The sequence below is a fragment of the Apteryx mantelli genome, chromosome 7 (assembly GCF_036417845.1).
Source record: "Apteryx mantelli isolate bAptMan1 chromosome 7, bAptMan1.hap1, whole genome shotgun sequence".
Lineage (NCBI taxonomy): Eukaryota > Metazoa > Chordata > Aves > Apterygiformes > Apterygidae > Apteryx > Apteryx mantelli.
The window spans coordinates 42144899-42171720 of NC_089984.1; the positions used below are offsets into that span (position 1 = coordinate 42144899).

A 26822-nucleotide genomic window follows, 5' to 3' on the forward strand; every position below is an offset into this window, starting at 1 on the left:
TGGATTTTGTACAAAAAGATTCCACCAATGTTACTTAGACTGGTAGCATTTACAAAATGTTCACGTTTGCATAAAGCTGCTTATGCATGATGCAAACTAGAATCTTTGGCCTCAACAATTCAGTATTTGTTACATTTCAACTCCCTTTGCATGAGCCTAACTTTAAGACAAGAAACTGTAAAGAAGACAAGAGAAAACCTGTGCACTGTCTGTTACGAGTGCATTTCCTGACTTAATATATACCCTACTGCAGGGATTTTTCACCATGCTCTTCCTTAACAAAACTATTTACTTTATTGGGTTTTTTTTTTAATACTCTTAATCGTGGCTCCAGGAAATGACAGATGCTGTGGGTGCAGATGCTTTTGTCAGGACGTCGAAGTAGTGATTCCAACATACATCTATATTAGTCCAATTGGTTTCCAAAACAAAGAAACAAAATGTTCACATGAGCCAAATTTGACACTGAATAATCTGTACAACTGGAATAAATTCGGTGGAGAACCAGTCATGGCAGACTGAATATAGGCTTTTCATGGGACTTTTGTATAATGGAAGTATTCATTTTTGCAAAACAGTTGGGATATTTCATACTGGAAAGCTTTTCACATTAAATTGTTATGATTACAGACATCAGAAACTGTTTGATAATATGGGATGAAGTTGGCTGGAACCAAAAGAGAAATTCAGTGCTCCCTGGACAAAACACAATGGCTAAGATTTAAAGGTAGTAGGAAGCCTAAAAAGTTAAGCTTCCAAATCTCTAGGTAAATCACAAAATAAATAGTCTGATTTGTCATAATTTAAGAAAACCGCACAGCTCCCACTAATTTCAATTGCGACAGACTAGACTCAGCTCTAAATCTAACCACCCTTCAGGCAGCTGAATTTATGCAATCCCTCAACCACACAAAACTTTTCAGATGGCGAGATAATATCTACATTTGCCATTTGAAGGGAAGGTGAAAAACAGCTCTCTGCATTTACAATCTGTTTTGTTTTGCCATGCAGCTGTGAGTTGTTTGACCTTGGAATCAGCTCTTTGCAATTCCATTGCAACAGGTTGAGAAACACAGAAGATTTTAGAGATTAAAACAAAAACATAGTAATCTGAAAATAAAACAGGGCATAATGGATTTTGTTTCTATCACTAGGCTCAATAAGAGGTAACTGGTAATTGTTTGGGTTTTTTTTAAATCACCTACCCAGGCTTTCAATTCAGAAGTGGAGGGTGTAGAAAAGTTTGATCATCAGTGCTCCAAACGTCAAGGCCCTCAGATCCTTAAGTTGGGGCAAAGTAGCCCCGTGGGATTTATTTTGAGTAAAGTTTAGCAAGGAGTGAAATTTGGAGTTTTGGGGCTCTTGTTTGGTGGACGTTACCTGTGCGAGAAGGAGCACTGCGGGAAGGTGTTCGGGACCCAGCGGCCCCTCCGCCCGCGCGCCCATCCTCGGCACGCAGCCACCACTGCTTCTGCACCCAGCAATAGCCCTGCTGCCTAGCAATGAGCCCAAACGCCTGACTGTATATTCTGTTCCTTCTGCAAAACTAAAAGCTCGGATCCCAAATTACTGCATTCGACAACATCAGAACTGCAGCTGATGGATAAGAAAACACATTTTCCCTTACTGGCTGTAACGCTTCCCTGCTCTGCAGTGTCTTTTGGTACACCCTCCTGTGCACGAAGCGCATTATGATGCAAGATCAATCTGGAAAATTTGTTTAAATGTGAATAATAATATTCATATTCGTAGCCCCCTAGGAGCTACTTCTGTGAATAAAGGAATTCACATGAATATGTATTTTAATGATGAGGCCACTAAGACTGACTTTAAGGTCACATTCTCTCGGGGTGTAAGTATGCTGCACTAGCATAACACAACTATGCTCAAAGGAAGGTGGTCCCTGTTTTGAAACAATCACAAAAAAAGCCAAATTTCCCTTTTGCACCATGCATTATCTACTTTTTTTTTTTTTTTTGGTACGACTTTCTACTTACTTCAGTTCTTAGCCTGATTTTCTAAAGGAACTAGATTTATATGCCATGGCTTGATCCTTCTGTCTGTCCCACTGTGGACTTTTGAGCTTACAGGCTGTTTCAGGCAGCGTGACTGAGGGGTAGATAACTCGTCTCCTACCAGCATACCGAAAATCGATGGTTGGGCAGAAGCGAGAGGTGCCCGCAGGGAGGAGCTCGCCGGGTCCCTTGCCCTGACCGCTGGGCTGGCCGGCGGACACACGCTTGCCAGCCGGGCGGCATACGCGCAGGGCCCAGCCGGCAACCCATCTCTTATTAGCCTCTAGTTTCTTTACTTCGTCTTTGTCTTTTCATTCCCTAAAATAATACGGAAACCTTATGCTAAGATTATAAATTTAGAGGATTCTCAAAAGAGTAAAAGTCATGTTGGGAAGCCTGATCTAATCATGCCATAGCTGACCTTACTACTGCTGTACCTCAGATTTAACTACGTACAACATCTGTCCCGTTCAAAGTCACGGAGCAAATCATTACTAAAGTAGTCACCTTTATAGATTTGCCTACTATGGTAGCCACCGCAGTGGAAAACCAACTTTTATCGCAGAGAATACCTGGAATAATGCAGTGTGAAGTAATAACCAAACAACTTAGATTGGTATAACGAAATGCTGCAGCAGGTCTCCATCGAAGACTTTGCTGAATATGCTTTCAAAAAACCTCTTAGATGGTAACAGATATTCTCTCTAATGTTAACTACCATTAAATTCTCTAACTAGAAGCTGCCGAATGACTTGCAGGACGTTACGGCGCATTTAGGAGCTTACCAAGGAGACGTCAGAGCTCACAGCCCCGCGCCGCAAACACACGCTGCTCCGCGTAACGGTTAGGTGGGACAGTTTTCACCACCAGACGGGTGGAAGATCAGCGCCTTTGGCAAAACCGCCTGCCGGTGAAGTGGTCGCTGCGGTGGCCGACTGTAGCAGCCCGGAGCTCAACTCCAGAGCTGTGTGGGATAGTGAACACAAGCACAGGGAGATGAGTCCTGGGCCCTCACGTAGCAGAGGGAGAGCTGATGGAAATGCTCTTTTGTATGAAGCCTCTCTGAAGTATTTAAAAAGATTTAAAAAAAAAGGAGCGAGAGAAAGAGAGAATAGAGAAATCCTTTCTGCCTACAGTTTTTTTAATTGATCTGTTTGAAGCCAAGAGCAATGAATTTTGCACAGTGGGAGAGATTCATCCCCGCGCGGGGAGCCAGTGCAAGCCTATAAGCTTTGGCAAAGGATAAATCCGGGTGGAATTTTCTGTCAGGAAAGTTTGGATCATTCGGATTAGAAATAAAAACTCCAACGGCTGCGTTGTTACGGTCCTCACGCAAACGGTATTCTGGGGTCTCCGCTGTGGGCCTGCTCCCAGCGAAACTCTCTCCCTCATGATGCAACACGACTCTTCCCCCTCATCCCCTCCACCCCTAGTGCCGCCACCAAATGAAAAATTCCTTGGAAACAGCCTGCGTTTTATGGAATATCATTGCAGTTATTAACTCAGCCGCTTGCAATGGCCTTGCATATCCACTGTGTCACTCACCACCAGAGACGGAATAAACCCACGTCAATCAACGCCAGTCTAATTAACTGCCTTTGTTTAATATGTATATTTGCAAAACACAGTCGGTAGCTCCACCTGGTTTTTGAATCCTCAGGAAAGTACATCTCCCATCATTTTTATTCCCAGCTAAACTTAATAGTAGTAATAATAATAATAGTAGTAGTAATAATAACAGCGATGTTGAATGCAGGTGAACACCGCACAAGCTAACGTTGCGGGGGGGGCCGGGAATGCACAGGCAGGGAAGAGGCCGGCTCCGGGAGCGCTCCCGCCCGTGCGCCGGACCCGAGAGTAACAAACAGCCACGTATACACAAATATCGATTCCATACAGCGCTGCATTGTTTAAGTACGTTGAGACTAAAAGGCCAATTTTTACAACCGAAGTATTTACTGTAAATTAAAATCCTCCCAATTAAAGCCAACTTTAGAGGATTAACGCAAGATTCATGTGCTACTTTAATCACTCAGAAACCTAAGTTCGAGTAATGGTAAGAGAGAAAAAGCAAAATCCTGGACCTATTGGGTTGCGCGTTGCACAGTGGATGTCCATATATAACACCAACATGTGATGCAGGATCGCGATTAACAGAATATATTAAGCAGACATGCCTGGAATAGCAGACGTGATGGGGTGAATAGCACGCAGAACCCCAGCCACAGCGGCATTCATTTGGGTTTAAGTGTTTTGGCCTCCTTAAACAGACCAAAACATAGGATTTAGGATGTTGCTTTTCTTTTTTAAAAAGAAAAAGAGATAAATAAACTCATAAATAAATAAAAACACTATTGGGATGATTAATGGGATAAGAGTGATCTATCATGTGAACAAGCAAAAAAATTCCAGCAAATCGCTTGTGTGATTTTAAATAAAAGGGCAAAAATGTTGCTCATACCCTAGGCAGAAAATACATTATTTTGGAAGATCAGTCTAGTTTATGCCATATTGATTTAGTACCGTCTTATTACTCTAAATATATTACTGCATTATTTGCTGTAATATTACGATTAACACCTTGGTCAGGATTTTAACGCTGATAGGTATATAAACGCAGATTTAGCTGCTTCATTTGACATCTAAGGAGAATTTATTAATATATAGTTGGGGATGGTGGGATTTTTTATTTTTTAATCCTGAAACTGAGCACAAAATGTCTCTGTATCTTGGGGGATAAGTTAATGTTTCTGGGTACGGTAACTACAGTGAAAACACTAGGATTTTGTCAGGTTTTTCAAGGCCCTCCCATGAGAGAGTGCTGAAAATCTAGGTCCCTGTTGCCTTTAAAAAGTAATAGGTACATCGGCCTGGTGGCACTGCCTTCCCTGAAACCAGCTGAGGGAAGGTTGCAGCGTCTCCAGGATTCAGTCCTCCAAAGCCCTGGCACTTCCAGCAAAGCTTTTGGTCCGCCGTTACTCCTCGGCAGAGCTGGATTTAGATCCGGAATAAACTAGGCCTAAGTTATTAGGGCTGTGTGACGGCATCGGCACAGATACTTGACATTTAAAATAAAACAGTGCATTTCTTGCCTTTGCTGCTGAGAGGACCTGAAAAAACGTCCCAAAGACCCCAAACTTGGCTCCATCTGGCTAGGTCTAAATTAACGGAGAAAGCAGCGGGGCAGAAAGCCTGTGCGATAGGAGGCAACGCGACAATAAAACAGGTTTCCTCGAACGAACAGCCTTCGCCTACAGCAAGTTACGATAACAGCCGCTGCTTTGTGCGAAGAAATAAACAGCTTTATACTACTGACCTCTATCACACAGAGCCATGAAATCAGAGCGCATTTGTAATACACGGCGCTTTTTAGATATTCATTTCTCCTCCCGGCGCTCAAGAGGGCTGACTGAAGGGGAGCTTATACTAGATTAGGCTCCCGACACCTTCGCGCGGTCCAGACTTCAAAATACATTTTTTCCCCTCTCGGAAGGCGAAAGTGTTGAGTCATTTCTTTTAAAGATCCGAGGAAAGTTATTGCTCATAGAAAGCAAGAGCGACGGTTCACGGCAGGGCTTCCCACCTCCTCCTCCTCCTCTGCTCTTCCCCCTCGTCCCCGTCCCGGGCCAGCCGGGCACCACCAGCGTGTCCGATCCATCCGCGTGGATTAACGAGGCCTCCTCGGAGGGACCCGTGTGCCAGGAACGATCATTACAGTGCAAAAGGCAAGAGCCTGGCAGCAAGGCATCGTCATCTGTGAAGCTGGTCCCTCTCATGGAGAAACAACCCGCGTACCACAGTAGAGTGTAATTTGGCAGTTACCGTTTCAGCGCTCGGAGACATAAAATAGAGTCTCGTCAATGGGTAAGATTAGAAGTAATTAGCTCCTATATGGTGAAGTCATCGGTTAGGTACCAGGCTCCATCTGGGGACGCTTTGCGATGATGCCTCAGGGACGAGTAAGATGGGACCTTTGACTTAGGCGATTTGGAAGGACCGAGACCTAATTAAATCTGAAAAGGTGCAGCAACTGCAGTAAAAGGGATTTTTAAAACATATTCCCCTTCTCTAAAAAAACTACGTATACGACACTCTGGAACAGTGAGAGAATTAGTCAAGACAGGGAACAAATGGCTGCCACGTGGGTGCCAAGTACAAGGTGATACAGAATTGAAGGCATTTAATAGTTTTTTTAAGGATAGGGCATTATTTTAGTTAGAACCAAGAAAACCCTCCATAAATTCAAGATAGATAGTATTTTTTTTTAATCTCCATTTCTCCAAATGTAGATATTATAATAAATACTGATTACCTCACAACTAAATAAATGATAATTCTCTTACAGAAATAATTTACTTTTCTTTAAAATCATTCATTATAAAAAACAGACTTGCAGCTTTCCAAATGAGATATACAGAGCTATTGCATTTTTTTGCCACTGAGTTCCGTACTTACTTTTTTTTTTTTTTTTTACGGTAAAGTACTTTGTACTGACCAAAAATATGAAGACGTTAGCTTCCCAGCAATGACTGTCTTATTTACATGATCTGCCTTCTCCCAAGAAAAAATATCACCACATGATATTAATGTTTTTCTACCATAACTAAATACTCTGCACTTTATCAATGAACAGCTGGATTATTAAAGCCTGGAGGCTAAACGGAAAAATATTTTAAAGCACAAGGCAGAGTGGAGCCACAAACGCATACAGATCTCAAAGAGAAAACTGTACCAAGGTGACGTGTGTAAATTTACACACTTCATCATACTGCTTAGAATAAATTAATTAAAACAGGATCAAACTTGCATTTAGGTAGGTCAATGATGAATGGAATTAGTATCTGGGTAAGACCTTCGCAATTTTTTTCTACCCACATAAAAAGGTCTCAGAAACAATTTGATCCACACAAGTATGGTGGTGGCACTATTTCTGTATTTTATTTATTTTCACAAAAGAAACATCTCCAGCCATTCCTGAGTCAATTTAGTGTTTTAATCTACCATAAAACTTCTGTGAAATAATACAGCATTTGTGATTGCTTGTAGAACTGTGAACACAATAATCCTTATTTCAACCAGACTTGGTGAAAGTATATCCAGCCAAGCCTGCAGCTATAAATAAATTATCCACATACAACACATCCACCATCAGCTGTACAGCAGCTGAAAACATGTTACTAGTATGATAACCAGCCTGACTTAGATCATTCATTTACCAAAAAAATCCCCCCAAAATGCAAAGCAGCACCAGCACTAAAGAAGTCACCATAGCATATCGCTTGGAAGGTATATAGCTCTCATCATTCAAGTGCAGTCATGCCGCTCATTTGGTGAAAATGAAGCAGTCATCACAAATATTTGGAAAGGGATTATTGCTTTTCTTTATACACATACGAAGTGACCTGTCTGGTCTGCTCCACGTGTCCTTTCTGTGGATACCCATCTGCGCGTAACGCAGTTACATCAGCAGCTATGTTAAAGAAGCATAGCGGGGTCTTTCTTTACAGGAGCAGAACTGAGAGCCATTTACTCCGTTTTCAGTAGAAGAAGGTAAATGAGCTTGATGGCTAGTCCATCACCATTAGAAATAACGACAACAATCTAAATGCTTGAGTACTTCAAGCCTTCAGGTGACCTTTCAGGAGGAATTTAGTTTGAAAACACATTATGAGTGAAAAGCTATGGATTTTGGAATTCATCTTATATTTTGCTAAAGCCTTTGCTAAATGTCTCTTAGAGATTGCTAGAGATGTAAACCAAACATCTGTGGGGAGTGAAGCAAAGAGAAAATGAATTAAGGAGAAGGCAGGCTGACGTCTGACAGGTGATTGGGGTCAAGCAGCAAATATAACTATTTGTCTTTGATTATGTGTGCTGGAAATAAAGACAACTCGCAGCCTTCAGAAAGAGAGCTTTCTCCCCCGAGACAGTCAATTAGAGACATTGAGAAGGACAAGACGAGAACACAGGAAAAAAAACAAAGAAAAACAGAAAAGACACCCCAGCCCGATCTAGCAGTCCCGGTGCTACTGCTGAGGGACACGATCCCATGGTGGCCCCACGGTTGGGTGGGGAAAAGCATTTCACAGGCTGACTCACAGGACAACGGCTCCTTATCCAGGCGGTAGGAAAGGGCAGGCGGCTGCGCTCGGAAAGACGGGCAGCTGGGGGACTACGTATTTGTACCCGTGACGCTAGTGAAGACAGCACCGCGAATCATCTAAGCAACTTACAGCGGTCAACCAAACCGTATCTCCGGCACCGCTCAGGATGCCACGGGCGTGGGAAAGAGCAGAAAGACGAGAGCTCCACGGTGGCATTTCTGAAATGCTCCTGGCACCACACGCACGTCCACGCAGGCAGAGAACCAAAGTCAGCATATGCTCACAAAAAGGCGATGGGGAGGGGAATGGGCTTTACTGGGAACTGGGAAAACTCTGGGGACTAAGGAGGCCTGCAAAGACACTGGCTCCATCTAAACCAGAATAGAACTGGACAGCTAATGTTTTTAAAGTTGAGAGTTTTCTTTCTTTTTTTTGAGAGAGAATTTTCTTCTTTTTTTTTCCCCTCTCCTCTTTTTTTTTTTTTTCCAACTAAAAGCTGAAGGAAAGTTGATGGGTATAAAAGCCTCTACATCCTTGGACGGAGTGAGAGGAAGAGTCTCAGGTCAAAAAAAATTGCAAAGAACAGTCCACACAAGCAAGACTGCACTTATACAGGGAGCACAAAAATAGCAACCAAAGCAATACTAAATGTGCAAGTTCTAATAAGCATATCTAGAAGTGCTGAGTAGTCCAGAATGCCTGCTTATTTTTAAAAAGGGATATTGGTATCATAGGTATCTCAGAAATGTGATGGGATTAAGATAAATCACAGTGGACACTATTTTAAAAAAAAAGTATGAATTACATAGAAATGACAGAAGACCAGGCTGACAAAGATGCAGAGTCAAGTGCCAAGAAAAATATACAGTAAACCAGGTAAATAAGCAAACTGCATGAAGCTGTACCTCAAAACCTCCTTAGACTAAATTTCCATGCTAAAATAGCAAAATTGCAAAAGTGTAGTAAGAACAAAACTATCATCCCAGAACGGTGTTGGAATGGCCAAGAAAGGGGACCATTACTGCAAAGTACTAAGAGACTAAATAAGTCAGGACTTGTCAGCTCACAAAAGAAAGACAAAAAGGGAGTGATGTGATAGAGCTCTATAAAAAACCACAAACAGCTTTCTGAAGATGAGTAGGAAGAGGTAGGAGTAGCAGGAGGGGGCGGCACTGAAATTACTGGGTTGATGATTTAACACACACATTAGAAAATATTTTCTCTGCGCAACACGTAATTAAACTGTGAACCTAAATGCCACAAACCACTGCAGAGCACAAAAATGTTCAAAAAGCAATTGGACGAGTTTATGGCGGGTACGTCCAGCCTCGGCGTTAATCACGATTGCCCAGGTGCTCCTTGGAGCTCGGAAGACCATGGGTCACTGGCTGAGGAAGCCGGGAAGGTGTGCCAGGAAACCACTCCGCACACCTTCCCTGGGTTTGTTTGGGTTTTTTTTTTTGGCCAGAATCAGTCAGGATAATGATATAACTGGATCCTTGCTCTGACTCAGAATTGCCGTTATGTTCCCATCATGGTGCCTATATAAAAGACATTGTGGGCATCCTTTAGAAATATTCGCGGGGCCGAGGGGACTGAATTTGAGTTACGTGTTCTAACACAGGAGAAGAGCAGACATTAAGAGGTAATGCCAAAGGTTTTTAACAGGCCAGGTCTCTTCTTTGACATTATTCAAAGCCATAATGACTTCAAACTCCCACACACAGCCAAACAGTATATTGCAAATATTCATGAATGTGAGCAAATGCAGTGCTTTACTGCAATAGGATTCATCTACGATGCCAAGCCGATTACCCCACCTTTCACACAGAGGCAACCGGTAAGAAAATTCTACCCTTTCCAAGGAGTAAATTGTTCAAATAACTTCACAGTTCTCATAATTTTACTCTCTATAACTCATAATTTTACTCTCTGTAACTCATAATTTTACTCCTTATAAACTGCAAAGGACACTATGAAGGCAATTCATAATTTCTGTTCTCTTTGACACATGCTTACTGTAATGCAAGGGTTCAATAAATTGACAAAACAGAAAGTAGCTTAGAGGTTCCACTTAAACTTAGTTGCGCCAAAGCAAGATACACAGAGCTACAGAAGAATTCTCTGCTATAGAATAAAAGCTTAGCTGTTTATCGAAAAACCGAGGAGCACGTTCAAGGATTTTGCCCACCCCTTATTATGGTAAGATATCCTAGAGAATGAGATTATAAGTTTCATTATCTGCATTGATGTTAGGGAGCAATGACAGATTTATTGTAAAGATTTGTCAACAATAGCAGTGAGGTTATTGTGCCCCAATACACAGAAAATGTTAATCTACTTTTAACCACCTATTACAGTTTGCAGGCTAAACATTTCCTTACCCAACCCTTTGGCTGGAGGAAACATGTATTTACCTTATAAAGCTGTAATTCCGCATCAACATTCAGCTAATTGGAGGTTTACTGTCATTAATTTAGATAATATACATTCCTCTTACCAAAATAGCTTCTAGCAGCTTCTTTAATTTAACCTTTCTTTTAGCCTTCTTTTTCTGCTGTCACACAACTAGCAATTCAGTGCTCACAAATGACCTTCTGCGCCCCAGTCATGCCGTAACAATCAATGGTAGAAAATTCGTAAAACAGATTAAATTGTGCAGTGGTCTCTGATGATGAACTAGTGGAATTTGTTCCCTCTAGCTGCTCAGAGTTAATCCTCGATTTTTAGCCGAATGCACTGCACTGGCAAGAGTAAACTAGAGACACATCGTATTTTTGTTACGTGCAAAGGTGTTGTGGAAATAGAGCTCCAGCTTCTGCTGCGGGAAAGCTGACTTGTTAAGATTTTTGCAGTTTATCTCTGTTATCTCACTACTTAAAGCAATATATCAGGAGGAACTGCCCATGACAAAGTGTTTTTGAATAAAATTTGATTTTATATATATACACACACATATAAAAAGAGAGACACACTACATCATTACACTAAAATGTACTTTCCTGACCTGGTGTCACACAAGGTCAGTACAAAAGACAGTTGAGAATCATTTTCCCGCAGGGTGTTCAGGGTGGCAAATACCATTTGACTGCTACAACAGCCTAAAACATCCTGAAGTTAAAAGCTAGTTCTACCATTGCAAGTCACGTAACATGTTTTGTTCAACATAAAATTATTATTCACCTTTTTTTTTTTAACAGAGAATTGCAAGGGAAATTCATTTTGCACTTTTTTCATTTCCTTCATACGCGCAATTTGGCTAATGAACCAAGAAACCAATTAGTGAAACAGCTCAAATTATAGCAGGTTGAGGTAATCTTTAGCTAGGGCACAGTTAAAACTAGAGTACTGTAAAAAGAACAGTTTTTATCTTCAGAGACAGCACCATGAAGTTAATGAGCCCTCCTAATACAAAGCATCAGTGACGGCACTACTTGCCCAAAGACAGAGACTGCACCTCTACCTCCGCGGCACCTACTGGTGAGCAGCAGAACCTGGGTGAAATCTCCGTGCAAATACAGCCTTTTCCTTCTGCTTGGCATTTTGTGGATCTCGGCATATTTGGGCTTATTTGCAGCCTGCGGCTGTGCGTGGCAGAGGGTATTGGGGAAGGTGAGGCTGTGCCTGACACCTGGACGTCTACGTTGAGCTGTGGTTTTTGAAGAAGCTTCATTTTCACATAGCAGTTGTCCTGGGGCACATACAGTCTCCTCTAACCCTTGTGCCTCGGTCTTGCGTTTGAGGTGTTTTGTGCCTTTTTTCCTGATTTGCAGCCCTCCTGCCAGGGTGCAGCTGGTCAGCCTGGTCCACGCCGCAGCTTATTACCCAGCTGTGCCTCGTGCACGGCGAAGGAGGGGCTGTGATGGAGATCACGCTCCCCTCCTCCAGCACTGAGCCAGGGATGTCCCCCGAGGTGCCCCGGTCCCTTGATCCAATGCAAAAAGTCTCACACTTGGGAGACAGAAAAACTCGAGAGGGTTGAGGGGTCACAGCAGATGGCAGCCTGAGGGGAGGGTGCCCAAAGCGCTCAGGGGCCGAGGGAAGGGTATGTCTCAACTCCCGTCTTCTTCCCAGACACCGGGGTCCACAGCCCAAACCCATTTCCTACTGTTAGCTGTCTCAGCTAGTTTCTCTGGTTATAAGTAAACAGCTTATTGAAGGGCTTCAAGAAACAAGAAGTGGAATCCGGACCTGAGATTCAAGCGTGGATTTCCCCAGTTGCCACGACAAACCAACGGCCAGGGCAGAGGACGGGCCACATAAAACATTACAGGTTTCGTGGGATAAAAGAAAGCATGTGAAGGAGTCAGGGAGGCTAAAAGGGACTCTTTCTTCCAGGGACTGCTCGTGCATTTTGCATTACAACAAAATACTTCAGTAAAGTACATTAAAACAATAAGAATCAAGAATGGCAGCCCAGCTATTCCCTTTTGCTGCTGTAAAACAAACACAGGCGGCACTGAGCTTTATAACACAGGATGTATCACTGTTTGCTAAACCACATTTCTTCCGTGGGGTTTCCTTTCTGCAGCCGCCTATTTCCAAACATTGCGTTATCACCCTTGCTAAACTGTTTAACGAAGATACATGCTCTGCGCCACAGAGGCCTGTTCAAGACGTGCACCGACCCCTCCCCAGGCTTCGAGGGGTTTCATTTCGCCAGGGGAGTGCTTCCAGGGATGACTGTCTGTCGCTACCTTTTTTCTTTGCGAATCAGCCTTCTTTGAATTTTCCCAATTGGAAAAGAGGAGAAGCTAGAGAAGGAAAAAGCTTAAACTGGAAATGGAGCCTGCCTGACATAGGCACATTTAATGAGTCGCGGTACGAGACACAGTTCATAAGTTGTATATAGACAGACTCTCAAATCACTACAAACACGAAGTAGAAGAAATAATTTGAGCTACTCAAACATTATTGAGCTGCAATCAGCTAATCACTGAGGAAGAAGACCAAGAGTCACGAATAGCTTAATGTAAACATCTTCTCAACACGCAGCGACAGTCAAAAAGCAAAACAAGTATTAGAATGCATAAGGACCAGAATGCATTACTGAAAATACAGTAACACTGAGCATAACCTAGTGGCATGCTAAAATGCTGTGTCTGCTACAGATTCTCTTCTGTAAAATGTTAAGAGTATCTAAATTGCTTACGTATATCTGGTATTTTTAGCCTTTATGTGCTAGATGATCTAGTAGCAAGAATTTGGGAATGGACAATTAACATGGGAAGATTTGCTTTTTAAACCGATTGCACCAATAACCTGAAATTTGCTGAATAATTTAATGTATTTAAATGTATGCTGAATGTATTTAATTGAAGTCAACCAAGTGTTCATCTGCGGCATGAGTTCTGTTCCACGCTAGGTGTTAGAAGTCAGCCTCTTCTTTTTTCCCTTAGAATAGTAAAGAAAACAGAGAATGAATTTGACTTTATTTACAGCAATGGCAAAATTATGAGACACGTGAGACTTGGTAATTGAGTGAGGAGCAGAAGTGGAAGTCTCCTGTGACAGCCTGTAATTGTCAGAACCCCAGCTAAATTCGGCAGACAGATTCAAATAATATTTGGATGTCTGGATAGTACCTATATCAAACCTGGCCTCTGAACCTCTAGAGGGTTGCTTCTCACTGCATTTTGGTCCTTTCATTTTTATTCCAGCAGATATTAACCAGAATAGTGTATGGGTAATTCTCCACTGCATGCTAAAACTATTTCACGTGTAAGCGCAAAAAAAATTCCATCCCCTGGCAACTGAGAGATTCCTGCTTGAAATGGTGATGGAAAAGATGGGGTTCCAGGAATTTCAAAGTCGGGCAAGGATTCAGTGGGTATGAAATTGTTGGCAATTATGCTTGATCACTGGCTGCACATATTTTTGCTGAATGCATTCAAATTTACTGTAGAAATCAGCCTGAACTATTACAGAATTCCAGGAGCCCTGATTAAAATAAACTGTGTTCAAGATACATGTAGTGCACAGAGAGTCTCGAGTCCAGGGAGAGCTCTGCGTGAGCAGGGAGGGTCAGACACCAGAACAACAACAAATTAAAGAAATGTATTGTCTCAGGAAACATTATTACTGATTTCCAGAAACAAGCTAAAATGCTGTTGCTACCTGAGGAGCACAAAGGGGAAGAAAAACAGCCTTAAAAGCAATAAAGCAGAATTCAAATGTGAATAACAGGCAGACTAGCTCGCTGAAAATCTAGACAGCAAATGAGCATGTGTGATTAAGTCACTGCGCAGCAATCTGCCATCATCGTCCATCAGCGCCAGCGGTTGGAAAGGGAGCCCCAGCCCTGGCTAACATGCTGCACGCAAGACGGCGACCCTTGCTCAGGCTCTTGCTTTTCCTTAGCTCAGTATGCTAAGCAAACCGGCCCGCATTTCCCACGGGAGAGACGGATACGGAAGCGACTGCAGACATCTGAGCTGCTGGCCAAAGGCTCTGCTCGCGGCCGCGTGAGACCTTGGCTTTCGGCAGCGTGGCGACGTCGCCGTCAGCCCCACCAAGACGAGGCGAGAGCCCAGCGCCGATGCCCCTCGCGAGCCGCCACGCGCACGCAGCCTCCCGCCCCCACGGAGGGTGTGAAGAGATGATCAAACCTTATTTAATAATCTCACGTTGCCGCTGTGAGTGCGGGGATGAAGGGGACAACCCAAGTGCGGTTGCGCTAGTCACGGCTCCGTGGGACATGGCTGAATTTTGCCCTTAAGGCAAGGTTTCAGCCCTCTGGATGAGGAACACGAGGCCCTTTTCCCTGACGTAAAAGTACTTATCCTTTGAGCACAGAAGATACTTTGTGCTAATTTACTTGTAAGTTTTAGATTAATTTGAATTTGCTGTTCTAAAATGTTTGTAGGTGATATAATTACAGTTCCCTTTTAAAGAGATTTATCTTACTGTTAAATTGCTGTTTTGTATTCTCAAATCTCAGCTACAAGGTCCAACAGCTTCCTCTGGGGTCTTGGGTATTAAAGTACTAAATTTCTATGTCTCTTGGCTTGTACAATCCTTTTTTTTTTAATTCATCCCTTTACGAGGCATTTCTCCAAGAAGGTGATTTGTTCTCCTTTGGCAAGAGATGCATTTTAGTTAGCTAATTAAATACAGTTGTGTTGTACATCAAATGCCACTAATAATGTAAGACAGTGATGTTATGTCCGCTATGAGAACAAGCTGCATTATACATCGTGTCCACCATACATCACTGCGGTAACAGTTTGAAGTGGCTGTGCTTCCTTCCGCTCTTTGGCAGAGCCTGGCAGGCAGTTTTCGGTGTAACGAGGGAGGCAAGCGTCCTCGATGGGGCCCTCTCAAAGGCTGGGCAAAGCCGTGATTCCTTACGTGCCCGTGGAGCCACATCTCCGACAGCTTCTGCGCTCTAGTTCAAAGACGCTTTTGCCCGTGCTCAGCCCAACGCACATGTGCTCTTCCAGCTTTCTTTTCCCACTGCTTGTGCGAGGCCGTGTCCTCAGCTTTCGATGCTTTCCCTGGCTCTATGGTATGTTATTGCCTCTTCTTTTTTGCATTCTACATCAATGGGCAAAACATAAACGAAAAACACCTCCACACGTGCCTTGTCTGTGCAGGGCATGGGTAGGGCATGCTTATGTGTACCTCCGAAACTGTTTTTTTTTTTCCCCCCATTTTGTGGTTAATTAAACTCTTTTATGCTGATTGAATACTAGTGCATCCCACTATTTCAGATTTAGACTAACCTACACCAGCTTATGTTCTTACCTGTGCAATTTTTTTCCTCCTAAAGGATTCCTACATCTTTCAAAATCTACAGTCATGGATGACTAAAATTAAGCATGGAGTGGTTTGTAGAGGGCATATGGATAACTTGCCTTCACTACCCGTTTGATGAGAGAAGAAGAGGGAAATCTTAGCTAAACACAGCAGCTAAACATCAGCTGATAGAGGAAATCTGTAGGATGCATAGAATACTCTAAGCCTAGCCAGTGTTTACTCTAAAGTGGAGAGAGTTAAAGCCCAACGTAATTTATGTGAACAAAATTTAAACTGTGGTTCAAAAAAGTACTCTTTCGTACTCTAACACTGTGTTCATCAAGTTATGTTCTCCACCAGATGCATAATACCTACAGTCTTTGATGCCCTATTCTTATACAACTAATATCCATAAGGCATCAAAAATGGTCGTGAAAAAACGTCAAAAATATTAAGTATCTACAATCAGAGAAGGGCTCTTAGCCATTGTCAGTGCCGATGGGCAGGTTCATTTGGGCATGGGAGGGTGCAAGCCCAAGGAGCACAGTCATCTCATCTTCGTTACTATTTTTAGTTGAAACTTAGAAAACAATAAAGCAAACTAAGCTGTAAAAGAAAAATACGTATTAGCATTTAAATTAACAGTTATTGTCTCTGTTTCCCACCAACAGACAATAGTGAAATATGCGATGATGGTTTAAGAGTTTTTCAAAAAGGCTCCTTGAGTTCAAAGGGTTGAGAAACACTGGCCTATAAGGTAAATGGCACTGGCCCTGGCACGCGCAGCACACCCTCAATACATCTGGACCCTAGCAGGAATTAACATCCATATTGCAGCAGCAATTAAAAGACAGAACTAGGTCAGGAGCTGTTGTTCTAAGCACTAGGCAGTCAAAGAGGGGAAAAAGAAAAGAAAAAAGCAGGGTTTGTCCTAAAAATTTCAGTCGAGAAATACAGAAAGATGAGATAACAAAAAGAGGAGGATACTACAGAAAAATAACGGCTTGGGTGTTTTAGCAACGACACAGAGTGTGCTGAACTTTGCACCAAACAAAAGCTGTAGCCACGAGGCTGTTTTCAGTTACATTATGACAATTTAATTTTAAGGAGAGGCTTGGTAGAGAACCGCCTGAACCGATGGACACAGCGCCCATCAGGGGTGGACGGCTCCCCGGTGTGCTTGGCCCCGTCTTCGGTACTAAATGCACAGGCTGATGCTGCATGTGTGATACATTTCTTTACACCTACATACAGCATTGTTTGCAAGAGTCATTTCTGTGGCTGGAACATTTCTATAAAAGAAACCATAGCAACCCTCCTAAATCTACTGGAGCAGCAGTTAGCGTTCTGCTATGTCCATTCTGACATTCAGGTTTTCCATTTCTTTTGTTTGGTTCTGCATCTCCCTCCAACCATTACATTCTACATGGAAAGGTTTGTATGAGAGATACGTCCACAGTGCACTCTGCGAAATATCACACTCAGTGTTACGATGCACGTTGTATTGTACAAGCTCAATTCTAAACGTAGGAAGCAAGAACGAAACCACCTGGCTTGACATATTTTTTAAAATTGCCCTTAGGAACTTTGTGCTATTTGCAGTTAGTTAGCACTGAACCTCGCTGCAGACTGCTTAGCAAGTGCTGCTGAAACCCTGCACAATATTATTAATGAAGGTGACTGCCCTCCTTCATTTTAATGGGTGTCCCATTTTCAGTCACTCGGTCACATGAGCAAAAGGACGGCTGAACCGAATTCCAGCAAGGCAATAGCCAGCAACATAGCTGTTGATTAAACCTTGCGTTCAGAGTACAAGCCAACCTAAAAAGTAATCTGTTAATAAAAACGGATCACATGGGGAAAAAAGCATTCTCCTGCTGTGAGGCTTTGTGGAGGACTTTGCCTGTTAAACCCTGATATTACTGAAAATGAAAAAGATGCGTATTTAATACCCTTGCAAGACAGCTCCAGCTACCCGAACAAGCTGCGGCTAGGACTGAGTTACATGCACAGTCTTGTGACAGCTGCAAATGTATTTGTTCCATAAATGTGGCCGAAACGCTGGGGTAGGGAGAGCCAGACCGGTACTGTGCTGGCTTAGTGCATCTTTCCTTATCTTCTAGACTTTGCCTGATAAAGCCTGATGCTGCTCCAGTATTACATATGATGCTGTATTGCAACTGGTGTTGTTTCTGTCAGGATAAGCCAGGTAGGATTTACTGGATTCCCCTTCCTTCAAAAAGATTCATTTCACGGCTACGTAAATGAGGAACGCTTGTCACGGAGAGCACTAATACGCTCATTGCAAGTGTTCAGAGCACCCTTCTGAGTAAGCTCTGAAAGATGGTAGCAAATCTTCCGGCACATCCCGGTATTTCAAACAAAAGCCCTAAGGCTCCCTGAAAGTTTTCCTGCCGGCCGAGTTTCTGTGAGCTCCCTCGGCAGCGAGGCTCGGCGGTCCTGAGTTGCAGGTGGGCTCTGATGTGCCGACAAGAGGAGAACAACTTCAGAGCCAGGCGGCGAGAGGCAAAGGAGGTCGGGCTCCTTTGTAGGCTGAGAAGAGAAGCGGTCGGCAGCCTCAGAAGAGACGGCGGCGGGCTGGGGCGGCTCGGCACCGCAGCCACTTCCCCGCAGAGACGTCCGAGTGAAGCGGCTGAGAGTTACTTGCCCAGACTGCCCGGCTGCGAGCTCAGTCTCCAAAGATACCGAAAGTCCAGACCACGAGAACCTCAGTCGATGAAATTCAGAGGGATCCATGATTCCAGATGAGCTGTAAGCTACTAGAAGAACTGCAGCTAGCGTTACCTTCTGCTCAGTCTTTCGACATTAAGGATAGCTTTTTTTCCCCATATATTTATCATGGCCTTTATGTAGGAGATATAAGGGAAACTATCCATATCCTATTGGCTTTTTCATCTTCCTAAAGACTTTCGAAATAACTAGCAATAGTTAATTTTGTCACTTTTGAGCATATGTTTGTTTTGCACCATTACCTCCTCTCTCCCTTACAAAGCTGAGGGTCTTTAATCATAACCAAAGGCTACATATAGGTAGCAACAACATACTGTTAGTTGCTTTCATTCATCCCCACCTGGAGCAGGACCCTGAGTATTAATGGTAACATGGCATCAACACGTCAAGGTATAGCACTTAGACAGAGGCTGTGCATCCTGTGCAGGGACTGCAGGGAAGATTATTCATGTTCAAAATACGCAGCAGTAACTGCTGTAAGACTGGCAGTAGTGTATGCACAGTTTTCTCAGTTGCTCCTGGTGGACTGTCAGATGTCAGACACTATGCCAAAGGAGTGGATCATAAAAATAATTGCACTGTAGCTCATAGAACAAAGCTCCGGGAACTTTGGTGCCAAGAAATGAGAAAACACCAAAAATGACAAAGTAGTTGCTACAGAAAAATGCCACATTATTCAGAATAATTCACTCAGATCACTTGATTTTGACAGCAACTAAAAAGGTTTTTTAAGATTCACCCACAACTGAAGTAACTATCTTGCCAGTGACAGATTAACTCCTTTTCAACTCAGGAAATAATTAAAGACTTGATTGAAAAATAATGTCTCTCTGGGGCCATTGATGCCTCAAACCATGGAGATATCAAACAGTTTCCAACAGTTGTTCATTACTGTAGAAGTTTGAGGGAGATGCCAGTGTCTACTAATACTTCTAATGTAAGCAAATTATGCTAAAAATCAAACGGCTTTACCTCTGAAAGCATACCATCATTTACCACTTTTTAATGCTAGAGATCATTTTGAAGACACCACTGTCAACTAATAAATGAATACACTCTTCCAGGTAGCTGTACTTGCAGTGCAAAAAAGCATACTATAGACAAGTCACCATGCGTTCTTGAAGTCTGTGCAATAAAAAGTCTGCAGTCAAGTTTTTTTCCTCATCTGGTAGAGAGTTCAGAACCAGAAGAGATGCTTCACCCATCTGCCATGAAAACACTTAGGCATTTAAATATCTTAAGGCTGACATTCAGATCTAGAACTTCCCCCTCTGTAGCTCTGAACGATTTTATCATCTGTAGCTCAGGTAGGAAAGAGTTTGGGGTCCCCTCGTCTAGCCCGCTGCCTGCTCCTCTGCTTCAGAAATCACATCTTCCTCGGACATCACTAGGTGTCACGACTGGGTGCACACAAAGCAAAAACTGCCAGAGCCCAGCTAATTCCTGAAGTCCCATGCGAGCCAGAAATGCACTTTCCCAAAGAACTGGGCAAGTTCAAAATCTAGGGATGAATCATTCACTTCATGGACTTTACAAGCTGTATGAAGTGTGACGAAGGTGTTACACAGTCACACGACCGTGATTAATGCGTGTTGCATATTACCGAGTCTAATTTGAGGCAGGCTTGGGCCCATGCCCAACCACATGGGTTTGACTGTGACTTTCCCCTGCCCACCTCTCCCTCTCTGCGGAGATACAGAGACAGAAATGTTACGTGAAACCAGAGAAATGTTGTATGAAAGAAGAAAGTCTTGCAACATACCCTGGAGAAATAGCAACCTGGGGTTGTGATGGACCACAAAAGCAAGTAAGGACTGACTCTCCTCCAAGCCTGGCCGCTCTCAGTTACAGAACTGCATTTACAGCAAAGGAACTGGCAGAGGAAAAGTAAATATCTTTGTTTTAAAAAGTTCATATGCATCCCAGTTTTATCTGTGCTGTTGTCCTACCTAATATGTGCGGTCATATCAGATAAAACTCAAAAAGAAAATCCCAATACACTGCTAAACCAAAATTACCTGACCTAGCACATCTGCAAAGAAATACCACAGCAAAATCGATGGATCGTAAATGGGAAATAAGTCTCTCGTTATGCTCAAGCTGGAATAATTTACTCTGCCAAAGTATAACCTTAGGATCAAAGAGAAACTAAGATCTTAATGATGCTAGGGAAGGGGGCAGGCTGCTGTGTGGGTCCTGGGGAACTGCAGGGGTGCACTGTCACAAAACCCACAGGGTTTCAAGCACCCTCAGCAGCGCACGAAGGGCAACCCACTGCTCTGCGACCATGACAGTATTGGCGGTGCCCAAGGACACAATCTAGCCAACTTGGTTTAAATAAGATCTAGGTCTAAAAAACATTTATGGTTTTATCCTATATGAGCAGATAATGAGTTTTGATTTTTGTTGTTGTTGTAAATGGGTAATTAATTGTCACAACAAGCTACCTTACAAGAGCTCTCTATGAGAAAATCCTCAAGCAGTACTGAACAAATTTGGACCGGCTGGGAACTAAGACAGCTTCCACCCAGGAAAAGGTACAGGAAGACCCATCTGTGACTGCAAGAGAAGCCTGTCTTGAAGAAGAACAAGTTTTTTGATTTCAGAGATCCCTAGTTTTTCCACTTAGAAGCTACTAGGAAGCTAGTAATAAGTATATACTTAAGGTAGGACTGTTGGTTTAGTCTTCCAGTATGGTTAAAGACCCAAACTGATTCATCTGCAATGGCTCACGGTTCCCTTCCTCCAGGGACTGGTCTCCTGGGCATGCACGCTGCATTCCCCTGTCCAGGGTCCAACACGAAGCAAACCGGGCACGTCCTGCTACAAGGACATGCAGGACAGCAGAGAGGATGCTTTGCTGCAGGCTCTGCTCCATGGACAGAGAGCACATCCTGGTACCCTGGCTGAAGTTCCTGCTACGTGGCTCTGACCTGAGGGACTAGGAAAATAAGGGGCTTTACACTGAGCTAGCTCTAGGCTTTCTCAGGCCGCATTCCCAGAACGTGTTCAATCTGCACATTGTGTAGGCTGCATACTAGCTTTTCTAGTCTTTCTGCTTTCCCTGCCACAGACTCCCAGTCAACTGCAAAACAGCAGCCAGAAAAAATTTCGCTACCTGTGCTTTAAAACTTCTTTCTTATTTTGAGCCCTTGCACGCTACTTGTGCTCAGAACTGCAGGTCGATATCATTTCAAACACCTTGTTCTTGCTTAACTGCTATCTATTTGGAAGCCCCACGTAGGTAACCTCAGCACGATGCCACGGCGAAACAGCGAAGCCCGTACAACCACAGCAGTGCTGCAGCCAGGCAGGAGGGCTGCAAACCGCTGTGGTCATGTCACTGCCACCTAAGCGCCGGCATACACTGCTGGTGCAAAGCAGAGCAGAAAACTCTGCCAAGCCTTGAAGAGCCTGCCCTTACCACCGCTTGCAACACGCGCTCCCATAGCTCCGTTCTTGCAGGGCTTTTAACCTGGGGAAATAGCGAGGACTAAGCATCCAGCTGCCTTGGGTGGAAAGCAAGGGGACAATCATATCCTCTTCAATAGAGACATGAGGATGAACTATCAGGGAGTACAGAGAATGCCTCTTTAAATATACATACTTCGCATATGCAAAGAAAAGAAGCAGGCTGTCCCAAATTTGCACACATATGATTCTTGATACAAAATGAGCTGAGCCGTTCTAGAACACTTTTTTTTTTCTTTTTGGCCATATTATAAAGATATTTCAATAAATGTATGTGATCAACCAGCTCTCAAATCAACAAAAGCTAGTAAAAATCAAAATGGGCATCTGATCCCTGCCCATTGCCAGGAGGAGATCCTTAAACAAAAACAGCTGTGCGTGATCTTTTATAATTCAACAAACAAAGGAGAAGGGATCTAGGAAAAAAAAAAGTGTTCACAAAGTTCAAGCTAATGTGTAATCCTAACGCCTGAGGGATTCTGCAATGACTAAAAATTGAGTTGCCCCTGCCACAGGGTGGGTAGGTGATAGAAATGGACCTACCTTGGGGGACTTAATGCTCCCCTTGGGAGCCTGGACAGAGTAAGGGAAAACAGATGCTGCTGCTAAGGGTCACTCCAGTTTCTCCCTTACCAGCAGCAGCCAGTCTGCCTCTCCAGGCCTTTGGCACAGGTCATTTTATTGCTTCCAGCTCTCTACTGCCCAGAACAGCTGCGTAGCCTAAACCTAGACTATTTCGGTATAACATCTCTGTGCAAATAGGTACCACTAATATAGTACACCAATTTGCAAATACACAAACTCAGAATCCTTGCCATGAAGCTAATTAGAGAATAATCAATTCGTTCTTGATATCTCAATGCAACTAAGAAAAAGCCAACAAATACTTAATACCGATTTCAAATGCTTTTTCATCTCATTTCTTCAATGTGCACCCAAGAGAATATGCCCATATTATATGCATTTTATCATGGCAATTACTGTTGTGGTTATAGGATAACATTCATATCGGTACTGGTATAGTTGGGATCCAGCACAAGCAGAGGTTGACGGCTCACAGAGCACCAGGAACAGTCCAATACTGTATATTCTTCTCAAGCCTATGGCACCAGAAGCTTTTAAGTAGTTAGTTTTCCCTCATTAACAGTAGCACTGTCTGGGGAAGAGCGCAGAGGTGCTCGGCAGCCCCATCCTGGATCACAAGGCAGAACTACGCGGTCTTGCAACGGGAAGCGCAGAACTGCAAAGCGGAGCAGGGGAGGAGCGTAGCACAACCACAGCATTTACATAAATACATTGCTCCACAAGCAGATCTCTAGGCGCTATTTCGGCAAGATTTGGCCCCACAATAGCAATAAAAATATTCATAGGACATCACCGCAAAACCCATGTATTTTTAAATCAGAAAGCTGAACTAAATGTATCAACATCGCTTTCATGGTGACCTCTGTGTACTTCATGAGACATCATATGTCATGGTGATTTTATGCCAAAGTTGTATCCTAAACACTTTAAAAGAAGCAAAGTTTATATGCTTCACATATCAAAAAAGAATATTCTACAAATGCAGTTACCAAGGTGAGTAGTGCTATTCCACTGCAAGCACATTTCTGTAATAAACTGTGCGGGGTTTGTACCTTCTTCCTGACACATGTAATGCATTATTCCATTTTTCTCTTCTAAACTTTTAGAAGCAAAATAGACATTTGGTAAAGTCTAATTTAATATTATCACTTCAATGCATTGAAACTCATCACTAAAAATTGTGTTGCAAAAATTACATTACAGAACAGCCAGGTAAGACAGATACAGTTATCTCCTTGAAAAACATGGGCCCTGTGCTCCAGCGCTTGCTGATGTAGGATTACTTCCATGAATGAGGATTACTCTTATGAGTAAGGATAGCAGGATTGCACCTATTGTTTGCATATCTCCTTTTGTATACATATCCCTATTTTCACCTTGGGCTTTTTTTGTTTAAAACATATGTAGGACATTTAATTAATTATAGCACTAGATATCACTATGCTGTACTTTTATCCCTTCAAAATATAACTTTCTTTTGGATGACATATAAAATGCTTTCATGAGCAAAACAAAGAAAAAGTACAAGAAGCAGAACTTGTACTATCTAGTTAAAAACAAACAAGTATGAAGAGGAAGAGCTTGCTGTCCCGCATCAAAACTTTTTCATGTTTCATTTCATATTCATGTTCCTATTCCTGGCCTCTGCTCTCGGGAGCTGACTTTTTTATTTCCATTATTTTTCTGTGCTAAGTTCTAGTGAGCTGCCGGAGAGTTCTAGCACGATACCGAAGGTATCGCTGCTGGACAAAAATCAGACAAAAAATTGAGCCAAATACTACAGCTGTACAGATACTGAGTAATAAAGCAAAACTTTTAGGTGTTTTGCACCTTATACTAATAAAGGACAAGTAAGTCTAGCCTTACTTCATCACTGCCATATGCTTTACACACAAAATATATCTCCTTTCTATCCTTGGAAAAATACATTAAGTTACTAACGCTTTTCAACTATTTTACAATGTGACAGTATAGTTAATGCATCATAAGAATGTTATACGAGTCGCAGTTTCTATTCCCAAACTAATCAGAAATGTACTTAGCTGAATAAAGAGCATCATTATACTTACAGGAAAGAACCAAAATTTCTTATGAAAAGTAATATAATTTTATTCAGCTTCTCTAGTTTGACACTGAGGTATATTAGTCTCAGTTCTGGTTGCAATAAATCAAACTTGGATCATAAATATATTCAGTTTTAATAGTGTGCTACAGCCATTTGAATACCGGGAAGTATATATTAAATTATACAAGTTAATATAAGAAGGCTTGATTTTAACTTCAGTGTCAGTTCTGTAGATAGTGTTTACACATATTCTAGGGTTCGAAATAAAGGCACTGAATGCCTTTTCAGGATCCTTTAGGTCATTTTGAAAGCAAAAAGAATGCAGGCTGTTTTTAGAAAAACTGATAAAAAACGACATGTTTTATGTACCGTGAACTGCAGACGGCTGACAAGGGATCCCGAAAACGTCAAAAGTTGCACGAACTTACCGAAGCAACACGTCTTCTTCCAAGAGCAGTAGTTCACGGTGAAGCAGATCTGAGTTACGAAAGACTGCGCGTCCTGGGTCCATTTCGCAGACGGCTTAACCTTAAAATCCATCGGGCTGCGGCGGGCGCCGCCGAGCAGCGCGGCTCTCGCCTCTCCGGAAGGCATATCTACTTGCCGGGCCGGCAGCCACTTGTTGCAATGGTAACAGGCAAAGCCAGGCTGTGCCTGCGCGGGCAGCAGCGTGAATAATTCATGCCAGCCCGCATTAGCATGCCGTTCAGGCAGCGCAAACGAAGCGGCTCGTCTTGTCCTTTGTCTGCGGGAAGAGCGCGCCGGATTAATGACGGTTGTCCGCGACGATAAAACCCCGGGCCCGCTGGTTTGTTTAGTCTGATTGGTTAGAATTTGTGTCTCCGAATGCAGGTTTTATTGCTCGAATATGAATTCTGTGGTGCATTTCCACCCCTGTTCAGGCAGGCACAGGTCCGTCCAGCTACAGCGACGGTATCTAGCTGCAGCACATGAATGTTTCATCTTCTTGACTTAAATATTGAAGCCGGGCTCTTTGTTTGAGTGCTTCTCGAGCGAAGTTAAGAGGAAATCTAGAAGTATGCTGCTTGCACATGTTTTTGCACATATTTCTGTGATGACTTCTTGGACTGCTAAATAACTAACACCTGGCTTTCAAAATGTTGGCGTTCTAAACACAAGCTAGGGGAAAAAACGCAATGAAAAACAGCAAGCTTATAGTCCATGTTTTTAAATCATATAAATGGCAATGTTATTTTTCTAAAGGAGGGTTTTGACAGTTAGAGATTTCAATTTGATATTTTAATTTTCATTTACAAGTTTTTTATGTAATTAGCAGTGACCCCGTCTGTGCTCTAAACAGGACACTGGCAAATAAGTGCCACAGAAATGATTTGAAGTTGCTAATGAAAAAACTCTTAAAAACATACAATTCCAGATTGTTTGCTGTCAAAAAAGAGACTGAGAGTTGACTCAATTACCGTGTATGAGGGAAGAAAATACTTTTAAGGCATGTATTTCTAATGGAGAAGGTGATGACCTGCTAGAACAAGCTGCTGAGTGCAGCAGTGAACTCTACATTTCCTAGACCCCTTTCTAGAAGATATGTTTTAGTCAAACACAAAAATACTCAGAACAGGCATAAACAGCTAAAATGTAGAGCAGATGAGAACAAATTCCTTAAAATCCATTTAGTATTATATTATATTCATGTAGTTTATTGGAGTCTGTAGTGCATATGTTCATATCACTTGGGTATAGTGATTTCTGTGATCTTTAAATCACAGAGTTTTACATAGGTTTCAGGATTTCATGCAGAACACCATTATTTTTTCATGGAAATTAGGCTGGTGGAAGCTTCCTGGGAAGCTTCATAATGTTTACTGCTATGGCTTTCTAGAGTAACCCAATTGGACCCATTTCTTCTTCCACTGTTTTTTCATGGCTCTGGTAATTGCAGGGAAGGTTTCTTAAATAAAAACGCCTTGGAGCATAAGAATATGAAATCATTTGATTTTGCCTGAGATCTTATAAGTAAAGCTTATTTGTGGCTCTGACATTTTTATCCTAGACTGTTTTAGACAAGCACAATTTTATTCAGCTTTTGATGTATATGGGACTGAATGACTAAGGACT

The 26822-nt window shown here is 42.6% G+C and overlaps 1 protein-coding gene across 1 annotated transcript in view; it reads right to left on the reverse strand.

Annotated features, from left to right (window-relative positions):
- Window positions 1–25268, reverse strand: part of C7H10orf90 (chromosome 7 C10orf90 homolog) — a 62446-nt gene extending 37178 nt beyond the window's left edge. The window contains exon 1 of the mRNA XM_067299628.1: window positions 25157–25268. Coding sequence (XP_067155729.1) covers window positions 25157–25268 — 112 coding nt within the window. The remainder of the gene's footprint in view (window positions 1–25156) is intronic.
- Between the last annotated feature and the right edge of the window lie 1554 nt (window positions 25269–26822).